The 20,058-nt window shown below is 39.4% G+C and overlaps 1 protein-coding gene across 1 annotated transcript in view; it reads right to left on the bottom strand.

The window, feature by feature from the left end:
* The window catches only part of UGGT2 (UDP-glucose glycoprotein glucosyltransferase 2), a 276,140-nt gene that overhangs the window by 247,867 nt on the left and 8,215 nt on the right, over positions 1 to 20,058 (bottom strand). Inside the window, exon 2 of the mRNA XM_024230998.3 lies at positions 4,804 to 4,886. Within this exon, the coding sequence (XP_024086766.1) occupies positions 4,804 to 4,886 (83 nt within the window). The remainder of the gene's footprint in view (positions 1 to 4,803; positions 4,887 to 20,058) is intronic.

Raw genomic sequence — 20,058 nt, forward strand, 5'->3', positions numbered from 1 at the left:
TTTTAAATAATATTCTTAAAATACATTATAGTTACAAGGTCAGCAAGAAAATAATAAAAATTAATGTAATAACATCTAAAATATGACTACATCAGTCAAAGGATTGGTCATCCATGGAAGCAGAGAAAAGTCAAAAGAAATGTGAGTAGTGCCTGACAACAGATATCAAATTTTGTCAAGGTCACCATCAAGGTTGTCCCTTATGTACTAATGAATGTAGGATTCAGGAGTTTATAGAAAGTAAACTTCTATAATCTAGATATAACTAGCAAGATCATCTCTATTATGAAATGGAAGCATTGGGCTATTTTGGCTGATTTGTTAAATAACTAAATCCATGGTCACCAACCACCTGCTAAAAATGCCCCTTCAATATTTTCTGCCTTTATCTTCAACCTCAGCTTTTACTCAATTTTTGACTACTGGCACCTAACATTCAAAAATCACTCTTATTAAAAAAAAAAATAAGTGGCAGCCTCCACAGCCAGCTACTGACTCATCTTATTCCCTTCATAGTCAAAGGTCTTAAAAGACTTAATGACACGTAGCTCTACTGGAAGGGGACATTTTGGGGGTGGTTGGAGACTGGGTTATTTGCTGATTGTGACAATTTGACAAGAAACTCAGAAATTAGATAACCAAATAACAGAGAGATATGAAAAGCTTTACTCACATCTTAACTTACTAAAGTCTTGATTACTATACCAGTGAAATGATTCTCACCAAGGGCACTAATAATTTCTCTGTTGTTAAAAGTAGTAGGTACATAATATTCATATTACTTGATCTGTCTACAGTATTTGATAACATCAATCACTTACAACTTAATATTCTCCTGGCTTTCATGTTCTAATGCTTTTACAGGATTTCAGCTACCACTACAGGTACTCTTCCTTAGTCTCCATTGTGTGCTGTTCTTCTCATCAGATTCCCTTAAACATTGCTGTTCTCACGGTTCTGCCATTGGGCACTATTTTATTCTCATTCTGTGCCTTCTCCCTACAACTTAAATTACCATTTTTCATATTGATCACTCTGAAATCCTACCCTTCATCCTAGAATTTTTTTTATCTAGATCTCTCACTCACATATCAGCTTACCAATATATTTATATTTGGATATTTCACAAGCATTTCAAATGTGGCACATCCAAATTCCAATTACCTTCTTCCCCCAAATCCGGTTCTTGGGTAAAAGTAACTATGTTAGAGAGTCTTAACATTTTTTGAAAATTTCTTCCATTAATAAAATACAAAAGCAGCTTTATTTGTGTAAAAACCACTAAAATCTTCAAGGACTTTGAAAATCACATTCTTATATGCTGAGCAGCATGTGAAGAAGTAAAAATAAACAGGGATTTTGAAATCAGATAAATCTTGGGTGACATTTTTCACCTCACAAAACTACATAGGTTAACTAATATGCCACTTGAATCCTGAAGCATCAATAAATACATAAGTCTGGCAGAACCATATAAATTTTTTTAAACAGGCAATTCATTGCTTAAAAAGTCTTAATTTGCTAGAATATAATATAAAATGATTGCTTTAAATGGTATAAAACTAGTACTTGAATTCAAAAAGTTAAATGTTCAATATTTACAATTTTTTTAGGCAGGTGGATCACTAAGACTTATTCTTTAGTAAAGAGTATTTAGAAGGTCTCATGGAGATTTAACAACCTAAATTATTACAAATAACAGAGGATTATTAAATGTTTTCTCTAAGATGTCTTGAAAGCAAATTCAGTAAAATCTGCTCATTAGGCCGGGCGCAGTGGCTCACGCCTGTAATCCCAGCACTTTGGGAGGCCGAGGTGGGCGGATCACAAGGTCAGGAGATCAAGACCATCCTGGCTAACATGGTGAAATCCGGTCTCTAATTTAAAAAAAATACAAAAAATTAGCCGGGCATGGTGGTGGGCGCCTGTAGCCCCAGCTACTCTGGAGGTTTAGGCACGGGAATGGTGTGAACCCGGGAGGCGGAGCTGGCAGTTAGCTGAGATCATGCCACTGAACTCCAGCCTGGGTGACACAGTGAGACACTGTCTCAAAAAAAAAAAAAATTTCTGCTCATTAATATATTTCTCATTTGTACCATTCTTTTCCACATTTAACAAGGTCAGCAATAATATCACCACATGCATTAGACTCTGCCATTATAAATAAAGCCAACAGAATTATATTTTAAGTGTCAGTATTTTTTTTTTTTTGAGTCAGAGTCTCACTCTGTTGCCCAGACAGCAGTCCAGTGGTGTGATCTCGACTCACTGCAGCCTATGCCTCCAGTGTTCAAGTGAGTCTTGTGCCTCAGCCCCCCGAGTAGCTGGATTACAGGCCCACACCACCACGCCCAGCTAATTTTTGTATTTTCAGTAGAGACAGGGTCTCACAATGTTGGCCAGGCTGGTCTCGAACTCCTGGCCTCAAGTAATCTGCCCACCTCAGCCTCCCAAAGTGCTGGGATTACAGGCGTGAGCCATTGTGCCCCGCTAGTAATTCTTACTTTAATATAATTTAGGTTCAACCCTGAAAACACTTGAAATACCTCCTTCCATATATGCTTGATGTAGAGTTTAGGTACTCCTGAGCTTATATTCCAACTTGTTAATGATCTGCCACCAGATTGTCCAGGTATATCATTTCGTTTAGGTATAAAATATGCTGATATATTTAAGTAACTTAAAATGAACTTGAAATTTACAGGAGTAATTTTTAAGATTGCATCTCCAATAAAAAATAGCACTGAATAAGGCCAAAAAGCACGTACTGAGAACAACATATATGGGACAGATATATTGAGGATTTTAGGTGAGAGACACGAAATTTGGTATTAGGTTTTTTTAAAACTATCATGGATACCTGACATTAACCATGAAAACCTTACATATTAATCTAGCCTATTTTTACCTCAATTACCAAAACTATTAATAAAATTACTAGGACAAATATAAGGACAACAAACAGTAATTTCCTAATGATTTGAAAGTAAACATTACTAAGTGATCAACGTTCCTCCACACATTCCATTCTGGTCTCTTCTAGTCATTTGGGTTCCCTACTACCTGGCTAAATCTCATCATTCAAACTCAGCTCCAGCATTCAGCACTGAAAATGCTGTCTTGCTCTCTCTGGAACACTGACTAGGTGCCTCTTTTATGTGTTTTCATGTTATGCACACCCCAATTAAAGCTCTTATCACCTAATAGTGTACATCACTGTTTTGCTGTCTCCTTCATGATATCACGAAGTCATGAGGATGTAGATCACATTTATTCATCTTTGTATTCCCATCATCTAAAGTATCTCCAGCATTTCTTACGACTAAAAAGCTTTTTTTCAGGAAAAAATTTTGAAAGGAAAAATTATTTGCTTTTGGAAATATTTCAGTTTAAAATGTTATTAAAAGAATGTCTGATGTCTTTATTTTTAAAATCTACTTTGTGAAATTACAAAATCACTGAACTTCAAGGCTGCCTGAGCCAAACAGGCTTCAGTAAATGAGCATTTAAAACATGTGAAACTTAGTTTATCTTACATTTACACTCAGGAACAAAATAATAAAATATTTTAATCACCAATAGTAAGATGTCTCTATATCTAAATGGCTGAAGATTTTACTCTTAAGGGATTCCATGCTCATGTCATCTATTCTAGTCTCTGCAGAGATAGGAAAATAATAAACACATTAATAAACACTTTTTAATTCTGAGGAAGATATATGTATATATAGGTATATACTCTCATATACATATAAAAACAGAAATTACTATCTTACAGATAGTGAAATGAGAGCATATTAGTTACCTGACTTTTTGAGGTATTAAAAGTTTCTTTAATGGTTTAAAAGTCAAAGTATTCTGCCAATAAAAATGCAATATACATGTCAGTATACATTAGTCCAAACCCATAGAATGTATAACAACAAGATTGAACCCTAATGTAAACTATGGACCTTGGGTAATAAGGATCTGTCAAGGAAGAATCATCAACAGATATACATGTACCACACTAGTGAGGGATGCTGATAACAAGGGAGGCTATTTATGTGTAGGGGAAGGGGGCATATGGGAAATCTCTGTACTTTCTGCCCAATTTTGCTATGAACTTATAACTACTCTAAAAAAATTAAGTCTACTTTTAAAAAAGAAAAAAATGTACTATCACTAGATGCAAATTTATTATTTCAAAGAAACCTAGGTAAAAAGAAAACTATCTTAATTTTTTTTGGGGGGGGGACAGGGGGAGACAAGGCCTGTCTCCGTCGCTCAGGCTGGAGTGCAGTGGTACAAACACAGCTCAAACTCCTGGGTTCAAGTGATCCTCTGCCTCAGTCTCTCAAAGTGCTGGGATTACAGGTGTGAGCCACCACACCTGGCCAATTTATTTTATTTTATTTTTTTATTTTTCTTTTTTAGAAACAGGGTCTTGCTATACTGCCCAGGCTAGCCTCTGACTCCTGGGCTCAAGCAATCAATCCTCTGGCCTTGGGCCTTCCAAGTAGCTGCTACTACAGATGCACACCACCATGCCCAGCTAACAATTTTGATTTCTTCTTGATGAGAATGCAATATCCAAACATGACTAATTATATGAGGTATCTTATAGTAAAGTATTAAAACCTTATATTTTTGGAAACAGATGCTTAGAATGGTTTCTATTAAAACATATTTTCACATTTAATGTTCAGATTTACTAACCCAGTGAAGCATTCACACTTAACCATTACCATTAAAAAATAATAAACATTACAAGGTGTGTACATAAATACAAATCTTACAAGTTAAAATTTACACATCACCTACCTGTTTGCTTATAAATTGCTAATTCTTGCACAGTTTCCAAAAACTGCCAAAATTTTTCATTACTTTCTTCTGCCATAAATTCACTATTAAAAAACAGAAGTAATCAGTTAGTAGATGGAGTTTAAAATGGTTTAGATACTATAAACTGTACCCAAGAACCAAATTATATCTACGGCAAAAACAAAAACCCCTAAAAATTAATGTCAAATTATAATTTCCATTTACTACAACACTGGAAAAAAACACACTGACTATTCTTACTTGAGATATCATTCTCAACTATAAACATATAATCATGTCAGGAAAAGGCTTCATGAGAAATTACTTTTGGCTTTTCCTTGTTACTAGCAACAATTAAAAAATTGATAGTTTATTCTATCTTGCCATATGAAATGCCAGAGAAATACAAAAATGATAATTAAGATAGAACATTATATAAAGGTAAAAAGTAAAAAAAAAAAGACCACCTGTTTTTCATAAACAAAAATTGGTTCTATAAATATTTTATAGAAGTTATATTATCTAGTGCCTTTACTTGTGTAGAAAATCTTTTTTATTATTTAAAACAGAAAATATCTTAATTTTAAAAATAGGAAATCAGTGTACTGCACTATGTCTTTGGCCATAAAGCCCAATGAAATTTCCATGGTATTTAAGAAAAAATGGCCAAAGCCATTTAAAGCCTTTCAGAAATAATGAAATAAATGAAAGATTTAGTTCTGCACAGAACAAAACACTAGACAGCTAAAACAAATAGGGTTAACTATTTAAGCTAGAAACTAAACAGCCACCAAACAGACGGTGCTGATTATTCGTTATTGCCCACCTTACCTTTCTCTCTAGGCTTGGTAAACTTAAACTAATGCTTAAAATAAATGGAAAGTAAAAGTATTGAGAACATCCACAACACATACAGATTAACTAATTCTTGTGAGTCTGACATGGCCACTAAAATGGAAAAAGGAAGTGAGAAAGACTGATTAATTCATCAACATAAACACGACAAGCATAGGAATTTAGAGTAATAAGTAACTTCAAATCAACACTTAGCAAGGCTTCACTGATTTGACCAAACAGCTACAGACATGGTCATATAACTGTGCAACCACAGGTAAAAGACTTCTTCCAACTACCAGAATCTGTACATCTACCTAAGTCTGATCCTTCAAAGTGATCGCCTTAAGAAAGCGTTCCAGCTAACAAGAGAAGTGAAGGACCTCTTCAAGGAGAACTACAAATCGCTGCTCAAGGAAATCAGAGAGCACACAAATGGAAAAACATTCCATGCTCAGGGATAGGAAGAATCAATTCTGTGAAAACGGCCATACTGCCCAAAGTAATTTATAGATTCAATGCTATTCCTAGTAAACTGATGGCAGCAGTGACCCGTCTAGAGTGGCCGCTGCAAAAATGCCAGCTGCAGCAAGGGAGATATGGCCAGGGTTGTGTACTCCATGGAGCTGGTGGGAGCAGGGAACAGGTAGAAGACCCACCCACTTCTGAGTTGGCAGAGTGGAGGGTCCACACTCCCCAGGTGCAGCTGTCCGGACCCAGACATCCCTGTGCTCTTGGGGGCTAAAGGCAGGTAGGGGCCCATGCCTCCTACTGAGTTGGCGGAGTGGGAGCCCTGCACTCCCTGGGTGCAGCTGCTACCACCCAGCTGCAGCTGTGGACCAAGGCATCCCTGCACTCTCAGGGGCCTGCAAAGCCCCCTGTCCCACCACAGGCTTGAAAGTGTCTGCTCCTGTTTCCTGGCCTCTCCCTGCTCCCAATCCCTGCACCAATTTCAGAGCAAAGTTGCACCTGAGCCTAGAAGCTGTCACAACCCGGCTGGGTGTGCATGTGTTTGGGGTAGTGCTGACATGCCAGCCGCCTACCACCTCAGCCCCCTCCAGACTTTGGGCACCAATGGGCATGGGAGGGAGGCCGAGAGGGGCTTGGGGGCAGCTTGGCACAGGCCTGAAAGGTGCCCCATGATGCGAACAGCCTGAGTGCCATGGATACGGTAGATGGCAGGTTAATGGTGGCAGGGAGCAGATGGGCAAAAAGGGACGGGTCCCCAGTGAAGCCCCACCTTCAAGCTAAGGACAACCTGAAGCCTGGGGGCTGGCCTACCTCTTCCAAGGACTACAGTGAGAACTTACGGTGTTTTTGTCCCAGCATACCCAGGGCCTCCCATGGACCAATCAGCACACACTTCCCCTTCTTTGAAGCCCATAAAAACCCCAGACTCAGCCAAACTCAGGCAGATAATGAGATGACCTGCCTGTGGATAGGAGCTACCCATTCCAGGTGTCCTCTCCCAGACATCGGGATGACCTGACTGCAGGTGGAAGCTAGCCACTCCATTTCTCCTCTCTGCTGAGGGCTGCAGACTCAAAAGAATGACCTGCCTGTGAAAAGGAGCTACCCACTCCAGGTCTCCTCTCTAGTGACAGCTGCGCTCATCAGGAAGACCTGCCAGTAGAAAGGAGCTACCAACTTCAGTTCTCCTAAGAGCTGTACCATCTCTCAATAAAGCACCTCTTTGCCTTGCTCACCTTCCAGTTGTCTACATGCCTCACTCTTCCTGAACATGCAACAAGAACTCGGAACTCACCAAATGGCAGGACTGAAAGAGCTATAACACAAACAGGGCTGAAACACACGCCCCACTCACATTGCAGGCAATGAAAAGGAGAGAAGAGCTGCAGCCCTTTGGGGAGCCCAGACCTACAGGCTCCCTGAGCCAAAGCTGTGACACTCTCTTTGGGGCTGTGTGGTTCCTGGTATCTCCAAGCTTCCAGGTGCCACTGCATTCCACCACAGTGCCTGCCGTGGAAGCCACCTGCAGTATGCCTGGTCGAGCCACAGTATTGTACAAAGCTGGCGCCTGTACCAGTACCCAGAGCTGCCCACCCCACTGCAGCTGGCACTCCTGGCTGTGCACAGTGGCTGTACCCTGTGCTTGCTCACACGCTCACCGCCAACCTGCACCTGGCTTGCCCTTGGCAGGTGTGGGATCCAGGCCAGTGGCACAAGCTGAGCATAGCCTGCCGGGCCAAGTGGACAAAATGAGCACAGCAGGCCCGAGTAAAACTCGGGCAAAGATGCTACCAGCCATAGAGGTTTCCGGCTGGCAAAGCCACAACCCTTATCATGGGATCCTTATCCTGTGACAAAACTACCATTGACATTCTTCACAGAATTAGAAAATATGAAAAAGAGCCCAAATAGCCAAGACAATCCAAAGCAAAAAGAACAAAGCTGGAGGCATCATGCTACCTAACTTCAAACTATACTACAAGGTTACAGTAACCAATATAGCATGCTACTGGTACAAGGACATACACATAGATCAATGGAACAGAATAGAGAACTCAGAAATAAGACTGCACACCTACAAGCATCTGATCTTTGACAAACCTGACAAAAACAAGCAATGAAAGGATTCCCTATTTAATAAATGGTTCTGGGAGAACTGGCTAGCCATATGCAGAAAACTGAAACTGGACCCCTTCCTTACACCTTACACAAAAATTAACTCAAGATGAGTTGGAGACTTAAATGTAAAACCTAAAATTATAAAAACCCTATAAGAAAATCTAAGCAATACAATTCAGGACATAGACACAAGCAACGATTTCATGACGAAAATGCCAAGAGCAATTGCAACAAAAGCAAAAATTGACAAATGGGATCTATTTAAACTAAAGAGTTTCTGCACAACAAAAACTATCACCAGAGTGAACAGACAACCTACAGAATGGGAGAAAATTTCTGCAATGTATCCATCTGACAAAGGTCTAATATGGAAAGTCTATAAGGAACTTCAACAAATTTACAAGAAAAAAACAAATGACCCCATAAAACGTGGGCAAAGGACATGAAAAGACACTTATCAAAATAAAACATTCATGCAGCCAACAAACATGAAAAAAAGCTCCACATCACTATCATTAGAGAAATGAAAATCAAAACCACAATGAGATACCATCTCACACCAGTCAGAATGGTAATTATTAAGAAGTCAAGAAACAACAGATGCTGGCAACGTTGTGGAGAAAAAAACGCTTTTACACTATTGGTGGGAATGTAAATTAGTTCAACCATTGTAGAAGACAGTGTGGCAATTCCTCAAAGATCTAGAGGCAGAAATATAATTTGACCCAGTAATCCCATTACTGGGTGTATGCCCAAAGGAATATAAATCATATTATGAATATACATGCACACATACATTCACTGCAGCACTATTTACAATAGCAAAGACATGGAATCAACCTATATCCCCATCAATGATAGACTGAATAAAGAAAATGTGGTATATATACATTACAGAATACTATGAAGCCATAAAAATGAACAAGGTCATATCCTTTGCAGAAACATGGATGGAGCTGGAAGCCATTATCCTTAGCAAACTAACGCAGAGACAGAAAACCAAACACCGCATGTTCTCACTTACAAGTGGGAGCTGAATGATGAGAACACATGGACACATAAGGGGTAATGACACACACTGGAGTCTGTTGGAAAGGTGCAAGGGGACGGAGAGCATCAGGAAGAAAGTTAATGGATGCTGGGCTTCATACCTAGGTGATAGTTTGATCTGTGCAGCAAACCACCATGACATACATTTACCTATGTAACAAACCTGCACATCCTGCATGTGTACCCTGGAATTTAAAAGTTCAAGTAAAAAAAAAAAAAGCATTCACTTAAACTTATTCCCTCAATACATCACTGCTCTAAGCACTTTTGGAACTCTTCTGGAATCTCAGAGGCCATTTACTGGTAACTCATTATTAATCACTGAGGAGCAAACATCCTTGAGACCATCTAAACCAGTTCTGCACCTGGTAAAAGGTAAGATATTACCTTTGAACAACGTTTTTGTTTGTTTAAGACAGCATCTCCCTTCGTCATGAAGGCTGGAGTGCAGTGGTGCAAACATGGCTTACTTGAGCCTGGGAGGTCTCAAGTGATCCTCCCACTGCAGCCGCTCAAGTAGCTGGGACTATAGGCACATGCTACCATGCCCAGTTCACTCTTTTGGACAAAGTTTTTTTAAAGGTAACAAACTGGCATTTCCAATTGTTCACTTGGCTTATAAAATATATGGCTCGAAATAAGTGTATTTCTTCAAAAAATTCTGCCCAGAGAAAATAGTTATTTCTATAAAGGGTGTTTTTATACGCACTAAAGAGTTTGACAGTGATTATAAGTGGAATTTCAAAAATATTTCCAGTCAGATCAACACAAGTGGAGTAACTGCAGTTCAGATGCACAAATTAAGGTATGCATATAGTAAAATGCTAGCCTCTTCAGCCTATAACCACTTCTAGCCAGAGTCTTGCTCTGTCACCCAGGCTGGAGTGCAGTGGCGCGATCTTGACTCACTGCAACCTTCACCTCCCTGGTTCAAACAATTCTCCTGCCTCAGCCTCCTGAGTAGCTAGGATTATAGGCATGTGCCACCACACCTGGCTATTTTTTTGTATTTTTAGTAGAGACAGGGTTTCACCATGTTGGCTAGGCTGGTCTCGAATTCCTGACCTCATGATCTGCCCGCCTCGGCCTTCCAAAGTGCTGCGATTACAGGTGTGAGCCACTGTGCTCGGCTGCAAATTTTATTATAAATTTCTTTATACAGGGGACATACCTTATTCATCTTTGTTTCCTACATAGGACTATACTGAAGTTACGGACTCAAATTTCCAGGATGAATTGAAAAATATCTCTGTGTGTGTGTGTGTGCGTGTGTGTGTGTGTGTGTGTGTGTGTGCGTGCATATATATATACACATATATACACATATATACACTATATATACACATATATACACACATATATACACATATATACGCATATATACACACACATATACACATATACGCATATATACACATATATATACACACACATATATACACATATATACACATATATACACATATATATACACACACATATATATACACACATATATATATACACACACATATATATTAGATTTTGGTTGGGAAGCTCAATTTTTGGATTTAAAGCATTATTCTTAGAAATTTCCCTTACTTGCCCCCACATTATTTTCCTTAAGTTCCTATCTGCCCAGCTCCTTCAACCTATTCAATGCTCTTCAATTCTTCCACTCCACACTTACTCTTCTCAACCTCTTTGATCTTCCTACAATTTTAAGAGAAACATAAACAAATTGAAGGAAAGCAGAATAACGAACTATATAAAATAAAATTTTTGAAGTGCAGTGGTTGAAGAAACTACAGTCTTTTGGCCTGCTATTCCCACACAATGTGCCACACACAGAAACAGATTTGGTTCTGAAAGAGAGGATCAGTAGATAAAAGGTATAGAGAGAAAGATTTTAGTTTATATAATAAAGGACCTCCTACAATTTTGATTTGTTCACAACAAAACAATAAGGCACATGAGATAACACTGAGCATCCTCTCTGGATTTTCCAAGGACAAACTAGTTTCCACAAGTAAGGCATATTGTAGAGGTAATTCTGATGGTGGCTTAAAGTATATCTTTCCCTATAAAACGTACCTTTTGTTAAATTAGCATTATTGAGTACCTAACTTTTGTGCACTGTGCCTTGGCAAAATAAACATGAATAAAAAACAGTTTTGTCTCTGAAGCTCACCTTTTAACAACAGAGATTAGCATATATGATACCTTACAACAAGGATTATTACAGAAATATTGACCAAATGTTATGAGAGAATAATAGAAAGTTATTAATTTTGTCATGGGAAAGTATCAGGCAAGATAGAGTAATATGGTATGCCCACAAGTAAGGTATCAATGAGGAAGACTGTAATGGAATGATATATTACTATCCTAGGGATACCACACCATTACCCAAGGATCCTCAACACATCTTTCTTGGATAACGCCATGTTTATACTGCGCTTCTGCTGGGATGGTTGAGTGGATTCATGAATCACAGGTCTAACCTATTTAGCAAGAGAAATTTATTCTCTCACAGTTCTGGAGGCCAAAAGTCTGAAGTCAACGTTTGAGCAGAGTTAATGCAAAAGATTCTAAAAGCTGCCTTTTTTTTTGTTGGGGGCATTATTCAAGCCACCCTCTATCCCCCAAAAGCCCCCAAAATCCACCTCCCCTACATAAAATATATTTCCCCTTGCCAACAACCTCCAAAAACTCAACCAATTACAGCATCAATTCTAAGTCCAAAATCTCATGTAAATATCATCAACTTCATTTACAAATTTTATCATCTAAATCATGTGTGGGTGAGACTCTGGGTATGACCCATCCTGGGGCAAAATTCTTCCCTGTCCACTTGTGATACTAGAAAACAAGTTATGTTTCAAAAATGCAATGGTGAGACAGGCATAGGATGGACACTCTAATTCGCAAAGGAAAAAAATAGAAGGAATAAAGGGGTCACTGGTCACAGGCAAGCTCAAAATCCAACAGGGAAAATTTCCATTATGTTTCAAAGCCTGAGAATAACTCTCTGTGGCCTGATGCTTCACCCTCTGTGCTGCCTGCCATGGTTCTGCCTGCAGAGTTATTCTTTCTTTCTTGAAAGGGCAACACAAGGTTTACAGCCAAGTAGCTCTATTAGTCCATTTCCTGCCTATAGAATTTTGGAAGTCCAACAGCCTTCTTTCGTTTTGTCTTGTCTATCTCTTTTGGTCCAAGCTGACAGTGTTTCTAATACATTCCCCAAAACTTTGTAAGACTATCGTATATTTCACCAAAAGCCAAATCATTACACGGATCCTCCCCAGATCCTTCCTGGATATCTCCATCTTCTTTATACCAAGCTTCTGGGGAGATGGTTGAGGGGACACAATGAATCACATGCTTAACCTGTTCAGCAAAAGGTTGTCCTGCCAGGTTCCTGTCTTTCTCTCCAGAGCACACATTCCCAACACTGAGTTTCCTAGTTTTAGCACCCTTTACAATCTGGATAGGCTGAGAACCTCCAAAATCATCAAGTGTTGGTTCCTTTTTCCTTACCTGTTCCTTTTTAAATTTATCTCTTTCTTCTCTCATTTTAATATAAGCAGCGAGGAGAAACCAAGCAGCACTTTTACACTTTGCTTGGAAATCTTCTCAGCTCATATCCAAGTTCACCACTTTCAAGATGTTTTCCACAAACTGTAGAAACCAAGTCAGCCAGTATTCTATCACTACATAACAAGGGTTACCTTTCTTCTAGATTCCAATATAATGTCTCTCATTTCCTTCCAAGCCATGGCCAGAACAGACTTCAATGTTCATATTTCTACTGGAATTCTCTTCAGGATGATATAAGTATTCTCTATGATGACAGAAGTTTTTTCAACTATGCCCTTTAATCTCTTCTAAGCCCTCAGCAGAATCACCCTTAATGTCCAGATTTCTGCAGTCTCCTCAAGGCAGTCTAGGCTTTTAATACCAAACTTCTCAAAATTATTCTAGCCTCCGCCCAACTCCACAGCTACTTCTACATTTTGAAGTATTTGTTACAGCAGCACCCAACTTTTTGGGTTGAAATACAAAATCTGTATTAGTTTCCTAGATCTGTTTAACAAATTATGAAAAATTTGTTGACTTAAAACAGAAACTTATTCTCTCACAATTCTGGAGGCCAGAAGTCCAAAATCAAGGTGTTGGCAGGGCTGTGCTCCCTCTGAAGGTTCTAAGGGAGACTGTTCCATCCTGGTGGCTTCAGCTGTTCCTTGGCTTGAGGCTGCCTAACTCCAATCTCTAACTTCACATGGCCTTCTCCTTTTTGCCTGTGTCTTCTCTTCTTCTGTCTCTTAAAATGACATTGGATTTGGGGCCCATCTAGATAATCCAAGATGATCTCATCTCAAGATCCTTACTTACATTAACAAAGACATTTTTCCAAATAAGGTAACATTCACAGGTTGTGGGAGTTAGGATGTGGACATATCTTTTTGAGGCCAGCATTCAACCTACTACAGATGCCCCTTGACTTAGATGGGGTTACCTCCCAATAAACCCATTAAAGTTGGGTTTATTAAGTATTAAGTTGCAAATACTATAAGTAAAAAATGCATTTAATACCCTGGTAAACCCATAGTAAAGTCAAAAAATCCTAAATTGAACCATGATAAGTTGGGGACAATCTGTACAAGTGATGAGGTTTGTAAATCAGACTGGGACTAGACTGTCAAGGACCTTAAGGAGCATCACACAGCAGTTCCAACTCTAAGACTCTTGAGGCAAATGTAAAGCCAGACACTGTAACAAGCAGTCTAAGGCTGGAAAAAGTTAGACTGATTTGGAGCTAAGTGTGAGATCAGATCTAGGCAAACAGTTAAATACTGGGGAAAGGATAAAGGAAGGTGATCAAAATTAAGCTAGAATCAGGTATTAAATAAAAACCGTTTTAGCCTCCCACTGAAATGGACAGAGCAGCATGTGGAGTCTTGCATTCTGAACTTTTGCTCCAGAACTGCTGCAGGAATAAATCAGAAAAGCCAAGAGAACCCACAGACCCCCTGAAGGAAGTGGATTGCTCCTGTAGGACCTGGGAGATACCCCAAATACTCTGAGTACCCAAACTGTGAGAGTGGGAAAGGGGGATTGTCTGCCCCCGAAAACACACCCTCACTGGGGAATTCGAAGGTGTATATCACTGGAGAAGGTTCTGACCTTACCTGGAGCTGAGTCAATTTAGAGAGCCAAGCAAAATACAAGGGTAGAGGAAGCAGCGGGAGAAGCCCTGTGGGCTCTCTGTGTCCCCTAGGAAGCTATTTCTGCTTTGCCTCACAGGGTTCTTCGGGTAGGGCTGCCAGAGGTACTGGGAAGAGGCCACAGGGAGAAGGAAACCTCCAGCTGAACCTTGTAACAATTCCAACCGAACAAGAAATCTCCTGGCCAGTACTTGGGAGAGGGCATGAATCTGGTGTGCAAACTCCACAGGTGGGGAAGCATGAGAGCCCTATTTGCATTTGCAGCTGGGAGGCTGATAGCCTGGGACAAGTTCTCAGCCCTGCTCGCCCACCACCTGGAAACAGACTCAGTGCTGTTGGGTGGGGCATGGAGGGAGTGAGACTGGCTTTTTGGGTTGCATGGGAGCTGGGTGAGGCCTGTGACTGTAGGCTTTCCCCCACTTCCCTGACAACCTGCATGACAAAGCAGAGGCAGCCATAATCCTCCTGGGAATATAACTCCATTGACCTAGAAATCCCACCCCCATCCCCCACAGCAGTCACAACAAGACCCACCCAAGGACAGTCTGAGCCCAGACATGCCCTAGCCATGCCCCTAACTGATGGTCCTTCCCTACTCACCACGGTAGCTGAAGACAAAGGGCATATACTCTTGGGAGTTCTAGGGCCCGATCCTCCCCATACTACCACAGCTGATGCTTTCTTGAAAGGGCCACCTCCCTGCAGAATGCCAACCAGCACAAAAATAGTGCCTTAAACAACAAAAAGTAAGGACCCTCAGAGAGTCCATTTCACCCCCCTGCCACCTCCAGCAGAGCAGGTGCTGGTATGCACAGCTAAGACACCCATAGACAGTTCAGATCACAGGACTCTGTGCAGACAATTCCTAGTACCAGCCTGGAGCCTGTTAGACCTACTAGGTGGCTAGATCCAGGAGAGAGAGAACAATCTCTACAGCTCGGCTCTCAGGAAGCCACATCTGTAGGAAAAGAAGGAGAGTACTACATCAAGGGAATACCCCATAGGACAAAAGAATCTGAACAACAGCCTTCAGCCCTAGACCTTCCCTCTGACAGAGCCTACTGAAATGAGAAGGAACCAGAAAACCAACTCTAGTACTATGACAAAACAAGGTTCTTTAACACCCCCCAAAAAAAATCACATTAGTTCACCAGCAATAGATCCAAACCAAGATGAAATGTCTGATTTACCTGAAAAGAATTCAGATGGTCAGTTATTAAGCTAATCAAGGAGGCACCAGAGAAAGCCCAATTTAAGGAAATAAAAAAAAGATACAAGAAATGAGGGGAGAAATCTTCAGTGAAATAGATAGCATAAATAAAAGCAATCAAAACTTCAGGAAACAACGGATACACTTATAGAAATGTAAAATGCTCTACAGAGTTTCAGCAATAGAATCGAATAAGCAGAAGAACTTCAGAGCTTGACGACAAGGTTTTCAAATTAACCCAACACAACAAAGACAAAGAAAAAAGAATAAGAAAATACGAACAAAGCCTCCAAGAAGTCTGGGATTATGTTAAATGACCAAACCTAAGAATAATCAGTATTCCTGAGGAAGAAGAGAAATCTAAAAGTTTGGAAAACATATTTGGGGGAATAATTGAGGAAAACTTCCCAACCCTTTCTAGAGACCTAGACATCCAAATACAAGAAGCTCAAAGAACACCTGGAAATTCAATACAAAAAGATCTTTGCCTAGGCACATAGTCATCAGGTTACCCAAAGTTAAGACGAAGGAAAGAATCTTAAGAGCGGCTAGGCAAAAACACCTGGTAACTAACCTATAAAGGAAAACCTATCAGATTAACAGCAGATTTCTCAGCAGAAACCCTACAAGCTAGAAGGGATTGGGGCCCTATCTTCTGCCTCTTAAAACAACTATCAGGAAGCCACAGGTGAGGAAGCATGAGAGCCCTATTTGCATTTGCAGCTGGGAGGCTGCATCTAGCAAATTCGTATCTAGCAAAACTAATCTTTATAAATGAAGGAAAGATACAGTCTTTTCCAGACAAAAAAATGCTGACAGAATTTGCAACTACCAATCCAGCACCACAAGAACTGCTAAAAGGAGCTCTAAATCTTGAAACAAATCATGGGAATAAATCAAAACAGAACCTCTTTAAAACATAAATCTCACAGGACCTATAAAAAAAAACGCAATTAAAAAAAAAAAACAAGGCATACAGGCAACAAATAGCACAATGAATAGAACGGTACCTCACATCTCAATACTAACATTGAATGTAAAGGGCCTAGATGCTCCACTTAAAAGATACAGAATTGCAGAATGGATAAGAATTCACCAACCAACTATCTGCTGTCTTCAAGAGACTTACCTATCACCTAAGGACTCACATAAACTTAAGGTAAAGGGGTAGAAAAAGATATGCCATGCAAATGGACACCAAAAGTGAGCAAGAGTAGCTATTCTTATATGAGATAAAACAAACATTAAAGCAACAGCAGTTAAAAAAAGACAAAGAGGGACATTATATGATAAAAGGCCTTGTCCAACAGGGAAATATTACAATCCTAAATATATATGCAACAGTGGAGCTCCCAAATTTATAAAACAATTACTACTACACTTAAGAAATGAGATACACAGTAACAAAATAATAGTGGGGGACTTCAGTACTCCACTGATAGCACTAGACAGGTCATCAAGACAGAAAGTCAACAAAGAAACAATGGATTGAAACTATACCCTGGAAAAAATGGACTTAAAAGATATTTACAGAACATTCTACCCAAAAGCCACAGAATATACATTCTATTCATCATCAGTGCATGAAACTTTTTACAAGGTAGACCACTGATAGGCCACAAATCAAACCTCAATAAATTTAAGAAAACTGACATTATATCAAACACTCTCTCAGACCACAGTGAAATAAAACTGAAAATCAACCCCAAAAGGAACCTTCAAAACCATGCAAATACATGGAAATTAAATAACCTTCTCCTGAATAGTCAACAATGAAATCAAGATGGAAATGAAAAATGTTTTCGAACTGAACAACAACAGTGATACAACCTATCAAAACCTCTGGGATACAGCAAAGGCTCTGCTAAGAGGAAAGTTCATAGCCCTAAATGCCTACATCAGAAATTCTGAAGGTGCACAGACAATCTAAGGTTACACCTCAAGGAACTAAAGAAACAGAACAAACCAAACCCAGTCCCAGCAGAAGAAGTGAAATAAGATTACAGAACTAAATGAAATTGAAACAAACAAACAAAAAATACAAAAGATAAATGAAACAAAAAGCTAGTTCTTTGAAAAGATAAATAACATTAATAGACCATTAGCAAGATTAACCAAGAAGAAAAAAGAGAAAATCCAAATAAGCTCAATTAGAAATGAAATGGGAGCTATTACAACTGACACCACAGAAACACAAAAGATCATTCAAGGCTACCATGAACAACTTTATGTGTATAAACTAGAAAACCTAGAGGAGATAGATAAATTCCTGGAAAGATACAATTCTCCTAGCTTAAATCAGGAAGAATTAGATACCCTTGAACAGACCAATAACAAGCAGCAAGATTAAAATTGTAATAAAAAATTATCAACATAAAAACATCCAGGACCAGACATATTCACAGTCAAATTCTACCAGACATTCAAAGAATTGGTACGAATCCTATTGACACTATTCCACAAGAGAGAGAAAGAGGGAATCCTCCTGAAATCATTCTATGAAGCCAGTATCACCCTAATACCAAAACCTGGAAAAAAACATAACCAAAAAAAGGAAACTACAGACCAATATCCCTGATGAACATAGTGCAAAAATCCTTAACAATATACTAGCTAACTGAATCCAACAACATATCAAAAAGATAATCCACCATTATGAAGTGGGTTTCATAGCAGGGATGGTTTAATATAGGCAAGTCAATAAATGTGATACACCAGATAAACAGAATTAAAAACAAAAATTACATGATCATCTCAATAGATGCAGGAAAAGCATTAGACAAAATCCAGCACCCTTTTATGATTAAAACTCTCAAGAAAATTGGCATACAAGGGACATACCTCAATGTAATGAAAGCCACCTATGACAAACCCACAGCCAACATAATACTGAATGGGGAAAAGTTTAAAGCATTCCCTCTGAGAACTGGAACAAGACTAGGATGCCCACTCTCACCACTTCTATTCAACATAGTAATGGAAGTACTAGTCAGAACAATCAGACAAGAGAAAGAAATAAAGGGCATCCAAATCAGTAAAGACAAAGTCAAACTGTCGCTGTTAACTGATGATACGATTATATACCTAGAAAACCCTAAAGACTCCTCCAAAAAGCTCCGAGAACTGATAAAAGAATTCAGCAAAGTTTCCAGATACAAAATTAATGTACACAAATCAGTAGCTCTCTTACACACCAACAGCGACCAAACTGAGAATCTAATCAAGAACTCAACCCCTTTTACAATAGCTCCAACAAAAATAAAATGCTTAGGAATATACCTAACAAAGGAGGTGAAAGACCTCTACAAGGAAAACTACAAAACACTGCTGAAAGAAATCATAGACAACACAAACAAATGGAACCATATCCCATGCTCATGGACGGGTAGAATCAATACTGTGAAAATGATCATACTGCCAAAAGCAATCTACAAATTCAATGCAATTCCCATCAAAATACCACCATCATTCTTCACAAAACTAGAAAAAAAATCCTAAAATTCATATGGAACCAAAAAAGAGCCCACATAGCCAAAGCAAGATTAAGCAAAAAGAACAAATCTGGAGGAATCATGTTACCTGATTTTAAACTATCCTATAAAACCATAGTCTCCAAAACAGCATGGTACTGCTGTAAAAACAGGCACATAGACCAATGGAACGTAATAGAGAATCCAGAAATAAACCCAAATACTTACAGCCAACTGACCTTCGAGAAAGAAAACAAAAACCAAGTGGGGAAAGGACACTCTATTCAAAAAAATGGTGCTGGGATACTTGGCAAGCCACATGTAGGAGAATGAAACTGGATTCTTATCACTCGCGTTATACAAAAATCAACTCAAGATGGATCAAGGACTTAATCTAAGACCTGAAACTATAAAAATTCTAGAAGATAACATCAGAAAAACCCTTTTAGACATTGGCTTAGGCAAGGATTTCATGACCAAGAACCCCAAAGCAAATGCAATAAAAACAAAGATAAATAGGAGACAGGTTCCAAGATGGCTGAATAGGAACAGCTCCAGTCTACAGCTCCTAGAGTGAGTGACGCAGAAGAAGGGTGATTTCTGCATTTCCAACTGAGGTACCAGGTTCATCTCATTGGGGCTTGTCGGACAGTGGGTACAGGGCAGTGGGTGCAGCCCACAGAGCGTGAGCCGAAGCAGGGTGAGGCATCGCCTCACCTGGGAAGTGCAAGGGGTTGGGGAATTTCCTTTCCTAGCCAAGGGAAGCCGTGACAGATGGCACCTGGAAAATCGGGTCACTCCTACCCTAATACTGCGCTTTTCAAATGGTCTTAGCAAAGGGCACACCAGAAGATTATATCCCGTGCCTGGCTTGGAGAGTCCCACACCCATGGAC

The sequence above is a fragment of the Pongo abelii genome, chromosome 14 (assembly GCF_028885655.2).
Source record: "Pongo abelii isolate AG06213 chromosome 14, NHGRI_mPonAbe1-v2.0_pri, whole genome shotgun sequence".
Classification (NCBI taxonomy): Eukaryota; Metazoa; Chordata; class Mammalia; order Primates; family Hominidae; genus Pongo; species Pongo abelii.